The sequence below is a fragment of the Lynx canadensis genome, chromosome C1 (genome assembly GCF_007474595.2).
Source record: "Lynx canadensis isolate LIC74 chromosome C1, mLynCan4.pri.v2, whole genome shotgun sequence".
NCBI classification, from domain to species: Eukaryota; Metazoa; Chordata; class Mammalia; order Carnivora; family Felidae; genus Lynx; species Lynx canadensis.
The window spans coordinates 116,788,347-116,796,262 of record NC_044310.1 but is presented as its reverse complement, the minus strand read 5'-3'; the positions used below and the strand labels follow the sequence as shown (position 1 = coordinate 116,796,262).

Sequence of the window (7,916 nt, the reverse complement as noted above, 5' to 3'; positions counted from 1 at the left end):
GGCCCCGCTGCCGCCCTGCGCCGACAGGCGAGGTCTCCGCCTGCCCGGCCACGCCAGCGCCGACGGCGGCCTGGCCCGAGGCGCCTACTCGCCGCGGCCGCCCAGCATCAGCGAGCACGTGGCCACGGAGGCCTTGGCGGTGGGGGCGGACAGCGCCGGGCCCGAGGTGGGCCTTATGCTGCCCGAGGACGACCTCGTGCTGCCGGACGACGTGGTACAGTACATCAAGGCGCACGCGGGCGGTGCCCTGGACGACAGCCCCTCACAGGCTTATCTCCCCGAAAGCACCTGCTTCTCTGAGAACCCCAAACTGCCCAGCCCGGGGCTGCACGGCCCCCGCAGGATGGTGGCTGCGGACTCCAACGTGGGCCCCTCCGCCCCTGTGCTGGGAGGCTGCCAGCTGGGCTACGGGGCCCCCTCCAGCCTGAACAAAAACAACATGCCTGTGCAGTGGAATGAGGTGAGCTCCGGCACCATGGACGCCCTGGCCAGCCAGGCGAAGCCTTCACCCTTTTCGCAGGGCAACCTGGCTGTGGTGCAGCAGAAGCCGGCCTTCGGCCAGTACCCGGGCTATAGTCCACAAGGCCTGCAGCTGAGCCCGGGAGCCCTGGACAGCGGGCAGGGACACTTTCAGCCCTGCGGGGGAGGCCCCTCGGTGCCTAGGATAAATTACATGCAGCAGCTGCGGCAGCCAGGGACAGGTGGTCAGTGTTCCAATATGACCACCACCGTGAGCCCCCACACCAATTACGGCCAGGCCCACCCCCAGCTGAGTCCCAGTGCCATGGGTGGGACCTTGAACCAGTACCCCCCGTCCTGTAACAACATGGCAGCCAAGCCAGTCCACTTGGGGCTCCCCCAGCAAATGGAAATCGCTCCCGAAGCCAGCATGATGGGCAGCAGCCGCAGGGAACTCGGAATCACCAATTCAGCCCTGGCCGGGATGCCTCCGCTTCACTCCACCCAGAGCTACCCACAGCAGAGCCATCACCTGGCGAACCCCATAAGCCAGGAGAGCTACCGCCAGGGCCCCAACCTTCTACCTGCCCAGCAGCCTGGCTTCATGGAGCCCCAGCAGGGCACCGCGGGGGTAGCCGGATCCAGCTTTGGCCTAGTTCAACCCCGGCCTCCCGCCGAGCCCAGCCCCGCCGGCTGCCACCGGGGGGTGCGTGCCGGGGTGCAGCTGGCCTACGCCAGAGCCACCGGCCACGCCATGGCTGCTGTGTCGGCCCATCAGGAGATGGCAGATGCGCCCAAGGGAGCAATGGGCGGCGTGGTGTCCCGGCCTCCCCAGCCCCCCCCGCAGGACACGGGCGGGGTCCCGGACCACAGCATGCTGTACTACTACGGCCAGATCCACATGTATGAACAGAACGGAGGCCTGGAGAACCACGCAGGCTGCCAGGTCATGCGGCCCCAGCCACCGCCACCACAGGCCTGCCCCGACAGCGTCCAGCCCCAGCCCTTGCCCTCTCCAGGGGTCAACCACGTGTCCAGCACTGTGGACTCCCAGCTACTGGAGGCTCCCCAGATTGATTTTGATGCCATCATGGATGAGGGCGATCACTCGAGCTTGCTCTCAGGCACCCTGAGTCCCAGCCTCCTCCACAGCCTCTCCCAGAACTCCTCCTGCCTCACCACCCCCCGGAACTCCCTGACTCTGCCCTCCATCCCCACGGGCATCAGCAACATGGCGGTTGGGGACATGAGCTCCATGCTCACCAGCCTGGCAGAGGAGAGCAAGTTCCTGAACATGATGACCTAAGTTCCCAGCCCCTGGCGCTCCGTGGAGTCGGAGGAACCTTCATTTCCCAGAGCACGGGAGTTCTAGTTTGTCTTTTTCCAAAAAAAAAGTATTAAATAGGTCTGAGGGAGTTTTGCCAATGGCCGGTCCGGACCACAAATGCTTTAAGGGCAGCTTCGTGTGCAACCTGTCTGGTCGTCTTCGGGATGGCTTTTCAGAACACTTTAAAAAGTCTCAACAAGAAAGGCAAGGCAGGAGCGAAAAACTCGTTTGCACAGTGCTTCCCAGCCTTTGGTGTTTATAGGACCAAATTGTTCTGGCTTCTTCACCTCTGTCATTTGGCTAATGAGGGATTACACTGGCCAAAGGCTTTCCAACTACATGAGGAAAGAGGGTAGAGGGAACCACATTTGGGTTTGAATCCGAAAGCCATACTGGATATTCTAATCCAGGAAGAGAAGTTTCTTGTTCCCGTACCTGCAAGGTAAAGGAATTCCTGGCCCACTGGAATTCTTCTACGAAGCTTACTTCTTGAGGCCTCTCGCATCCCTGTGCCACAGAGGAAGAAAACAGATTTTTACCTGGATGATTTGGAAGCACGTCCTGATTCCAGGTCTGGTAGAGCTGGCATCTCTACCCCGCAAAGCCAAGTTTGCGACGGGCAGGCTGTTCAAGTGTATACGAATGACTAAAGAATGGAAGTATTGCCAGAAAAAAAGAAAAATTGTAGTGCTTGGGGCAAGCCCAGAAGCTGCCCTAGCCTCTCCAGACCGTGTTTACAGTGTTCATGCATGTAGAATGTAGCCCTTCCTGGAAAGAACACTTCTAAATACCTCGGGGTGGCTGGAGCTGCTGTGGGCTAGGGATGGACCCAGGTGAGCCGACGCCTGGCACGGGACCTCCAGAAAGTGGGAGAGCGCCAGGGACCCGGCCTCAGGCCACCCTGGAGATCTCCCACAGGAAGAGGAAGTCGTATGTTTACCCAATCCTGTTTCTCCGATGCACTGTCCGCCCACTTTGCCACGGAAAACCCCAGGACTTCGATGGCGGCCTCTGCCCCGTCTCCCCCAGGCTGTGTTGTCCGCTTACCTGCAGCCCAGTGGTCTGTGCCAAGGCACAACATGACGTCCCGGGGTCTTCTGGGTTCCCTCCCCTCTGTCCTGTTCATTCCGCAGAGCACGATGACCTGCATGGTGTTTTTGGTGGGGCTGAGTGGGTGAAGGGGTTGTTTCCTGGGACTCTGAGGGACCATCCCTGAATTTTCCTGTTCGCTGTGAACAAGCCCCACCTGGAAGTGGAACTTGGGACTGGTATCAGAAGACATCGTTCCTGAACATACTGTAGGGCGAATGGATGCCTCCCCCCTCCCCCCACCACACACACATACACACCCCCCCCACACCTTTCCCACGCTGAATTTGTGGCGACCTGGCCAAAACCAACCACACCACTGTGAGCCTGATGATAACCGTGACCCTGACCTCGGCCACGGCAGGGCCAAGATTTTCCCTGGGCCCTCTGCATCCCAGAACATCAGACGCTTTGTTAGGGTCCAGAGACAAAGCCGAGTCCAAATAACAGCCCTGGGACCCCTCCGAGGGCGTGGGCTCCGTGGCGGTGTTCATTCACTCCCTGAGCTAGGATTTCACTAGCCGTCCCCAGCCTGTGTATAACCTGTACAGAAGGCGTCGTCCCTGAAAATACTGTAGGTGAACCATCCAGCCAAATTTATATCTCCAAAATATTTAGCTTTTTCTACATGCTATGAATTGAGATGACACACTCAACTTGTAAATAAGTCTTTTTGTACATTAAAAAAGTAATTTTTTCATAATTTATTTTGTCTATCTGCTTTGCCTTGACAGTAGTTAATGAGAACCCGCGCAGTAAATTTGGTGCATTTGAACAGAAACTAGGCTGTATTTTTTTCACAACAGTGTCAAAATTGACTGTCCCGCCTTCACCAAGAAATGTTTAATGCTGAGGCATTTACTGGCTGTTTGTTGGTTGTCTCTGGGGGCGAGGGGTGGGCAGGGTTTGACGATTTACAGTGCCTCTCTGGCTTTCCTTCCAGCGAGCTGATCTGAACATCTAGGCTGGTTTGCCGAGAACCGTGTTCCAGGCACATTTCCAAGCACTCGCCCCAAGCAGTCCTCACGTCAGGATTCCCTCCTTGACAGGCAATCTGATGAGCACATTTGAGTCAGGGTGGGGGTCGGGGGAAAAGATCAGCACCCCCCTGTGCTGTGGTGCAGGCACAAGGAGAAAGGACAGGCAGGTGGAGCCCCATATACCCAGCAACCAGCCTTGGGCGACGGGCCCTGTGGGCAGCAGTCATGAACAGGAACTCAGCCCAGGAAGTGACCCTGACAGGTGCACAGGGAGCACTCCGATCTAGCAAGCCAGCAGTCAACCGTTAAGCGGTGGCCAGGCCACTACAGAGAACCTCGGGGCCAGTGAGTAAGGCATGCGGTCTGAGATGATTTCTGGGACAGAAGAATGGAGAGGAGGGCCTAAGGCTGGGTTGGAGAGAGTAGAAGGCACCTTCTGTAGGGCTGGGTGCTCTGGGCCTCTGAATTCCTTCTCTCATGAGAAAAACCTTGACACCCAGCTCAGAGAGTCCAGAGCCAACGCCACGTGGAGGGCATTCGGCTCTGCGGCTTGGAACCGAGTGGACTAAAGAAAGGCTGTCTGGTAAAGAAGGTAGGAAGCCCCCAAGGAAAAGAGAATTTAGCAGGCTGCCTTTCTATGGGGCATCCCAAAGTCTTCCCTGTGTGTCTGGCCAGAGTTTCCTGATGGAAAGACCATAGCCAGAGTCACACTCCCGGCCTCAGTCCTCCCCAGGGAACACTCACTTAGCTGACTGCACCCTCAGGAAGAGGAGCCAAGCATGCCTGGCTGGGCCCTAACTCTGCCTCCTTCAGAGCTTATCTCGTACCTTCTCTGCTTCACTACGTGGGAAGTCTCTGGAAGCAGCTCTGCCCTGCTCTGGGGGGAGGGGGGGAGGGGTCCGAAGTTATTCAGTGCTGCCTGAGACTTGATGAGTCGCAGCACTAAGAAGTGCATCTTGGCCATTCAATGAGCCCCATGTCCCCATCAGTTCACTATGGCCGGAAGCATGCTGTTTACCAATACCCGCGAAGCTTCTGCACAATAAGCCTCTGGGCCAACGAGGGTTGGCTGATCCAGGTTGGGCTGGGACAGGCACTTCTGTGCATCAGCTGCGGGGAGCTAATCCAGTCAGCTTGGCTGGGGAAGCACGTATCTGCCTCACGTGGCTCTAACCCTTCTTCTAGGGCCAGGATGCTGGCCTGGCCATTTCCTCTTGTAGCAACAGCAGGTGCACAAGAAAATAAGCAGGAAAGTGACAGTCTTCTTTCGGCCTCTGCTCACAGTGCACCATGGACCACCTCATTCTTCTGGCCAAAGCAAGTCACGTGGCCAAACCCATCGTCAGTGACATCAGCAGGTGCTCTCCTTCTGCGGAAGGGAGAGAGAGAGCAAATATTTCTCAACAATATGTAATTCAGGGGCACCTGGGTGGCTCAGTCGGTTAAACCCCAACTCTTGGTTTTGGCTCAGGTCATGATCTCACGGTTCGTGAGTTTGAGCCCCACGTCGGGTTCCACGTGGACAGTGTGGAGCCTGCTTGGGATTCTCTTCCTCTCTCTCCGTCCCTCCCCTGCTCTCTCTCTATCACTCTCTCTCTCTCAAAATAAATAAGTAAACTTAAAAAAAAAACAATATATAATTCACCGCAGTCTACCCTCATCAAGACTGTGATCCATACCTCTCCCACATGTAGAATATACTCATCCCAGAGCCCCCAAAGTCTATCCAATCAATCGTCAGGCTCAAAGTCAGGGATCTTGTGATCTACACCTGTTTTGGATGTGGCTCTTGACCCAGAGACTTAGGAACTAAGAAGAAGCTCTCAGCCCACACCACACATACACCCTCCCAGCATACGGCGGTGGCCCAGAGCTAGATTCACTACAGTTACCACTCAGTCATTGGTCCACAGTATCTGACACCTGCTGGGCAAGTGTTGCCGGTGCCCCCACCAGGTGGAATGTTCCCCGAATGGCTCCCCAGTCGATTGTGTACCACAGCTCTGGCTTCCACCATTGGGGTGTTCTTCATTTTGCATCAACCCTTCAGCTTCTGAAGAGGCCATTGGGAAGCATGCCTTCTGGGAGAGCAGAGGGACCCTTCAACCTCTTCCTGTGTGAAGTAAGTTGAGGAGCCTGAGATCCTTTACATTTCCAACACCTTCTTTATTTATTCCTCGCATTTGCCCATTCAGCTCTCTCTTGTGGGTTTTCTGCATACTTGATTCCAGGCCACTCTCTGCCAAAAGCCACGCCTGCGTCCCTCTGGTGACGTGCCTCACCCTTCGTTTGATGGCTGGTACCTCATGTCATGCTATGTGGGGCCATACCCCAAAGGTTTCTAGGCACCCTGTTGTCACCCTAGAAAGGTATTCTAGAGCGACATCTCGTTCCTTCCAAGGACCATAAGACAAAGGGCATTAAAATCAAAGGACACATCCCTGACTTCGTCTTTATTCCGACGCCATATTTCACTTGGAACTGCCCTGGATTCGGTACCTGCCCCCATCCCAAACCAAATCTTAATTTGAAGATCTTAGGGGCTGAAGAGACTGGAGGTGAGAAATAATTTCATTTTCTAAATTCCGCTTTTAATTGGCCGGGTCCTTTCTGAACTTCTCTCTTACTTGTAGTACCTTATCATTTGCAGCTCAAAAAAGCTCATGTTTATAGCCTTCTGCCTGGAAACCAGCCTGCCAAATTCCACAAATTCCTAGGAAGGCTTTCTCCCTCCCAAATTACCATAGGCAATAATTTTACCAAATATTTCTTCACCACATTGCACACAGGTCACCATTTTTCTGGCCATTTTTCCAACCTCTTCTAAATTTCCTCACTGTCCAGTTCCAAACCTATGCAACATATTTTTGGACTTTGTTATAGCCATCTCCGATTTAGATACCAATTTCTGAAGAGGATAACTATAGCCCCAAACTGCTGTCTAACAAAACCCACAAGATCCCCCAAGCATACAACAAGCATTTATTTCTCTCAGAAGTCCGCACATCAGCCGAGGGGGGCTTGCCTAGGCTGGGATCACTGACGCAGCTCAGCTCCCACTCATATGCCTCGTCCCCTGGAACAGGAGCATTGCTTGAACATCTACTGACAGAGGCACAATTACCCAAGGGCAAGCAAAACCCCAGAAGGCTTCTTAAGGTCTAGGTTTGGAACAGGATGTACCAAAGCCAGCTCCTGAGCCTGTCAATGCCCATCTCTTCCCAACTCTGTATTCAGAGACTTCACACTGATGATTTGAAATTGGCTGTGTGGGAAAAATTTACACCATGGAAATCATCTCCCCTAGAGAGTTGTCAGACATTCGCCAGTACTCATGCGTACTCCAGCACTGTGACTTGCCAATAACCTGATATGCCCAGAGGCCCTTTCCAAGTATATATGGCCACACAACCCATTTTGTGGAGGCTGCGTGAGTCCAGAGTGCCATGAGCATGGATGGCTACCTTGGTCATCTGGTTTAGTGGCTTTCAAACCTTAAAAGTCCTGCAAACATCGTTCAAATGAAATTGGCTATATAAGGCAAAAGACACAGTTAAAAGTGGAGCTCGTTTGGCCAAAGTTGGGAGCGGGAGACCCTGAATTCTCACACGTTCTACATCCCCTCCCCTTGCCCATTTCCCCCTGTACTCAACCGGAAGCAGCAAGGGCGTAGGTCCGCAGAGCGGAGCTTGAAAACCAAATCCTGTATCTAGTTCGGGACCAAACAACTGAGGCCCAGAAAAGTTGTGAGCAAGTTATAAAAGAATTAAAACTCCTGTTTCTAGAATCCCAAGAGCCCTCTTGCACTGCTGGTGGGAATGCAAACTGGTGCAGCCGCTCTGGAAAGCAGTGTGGAGGTTCCTCAGAAAATTAAAAATAGACCTACCTTATGACCCAGCAATAGCACTGCTAGGAATTTACCCAAGGGTACAGGAGTACTGATGCATAGGGGCACTCGTACCCCAATGTTTAGAGCAGCACTCTCAACAATAGCCAAATTGTGGAAAGAGCCTAAATGTCCATCAACTGATGAATGGATAAAGAAATTGTGGTTTATATAC

The 7,916-nt window shown here is 54.1% G+C and overlaps 1 protein-coding gene across 1 annotated transcript in view; it reads left to right on the top strand.

The window, feature by feature from the left end:
- The window catches only part of GLI2 (GLI family zinc finger 2), a 175,780-nt gene extending 172,208 nt beyond the window's left edge, over positions 1-3,572 (top strand). The window contains exon 9 of the mRNA XM_032594103.1: positions 5-3,572. Within this exon, the coding sequence (XP_032449994.1) occupies positions 5-1,765 (1,761 nt within the window). The 3' untranslated portion in view covers positions 1,766-3,572. The remainder of the gene's footprint in view (positions 1-4) is intronic.
- The last annotated feature ends 4,344 nt before the right edge of the window (positions 3,573-7,916 follow it).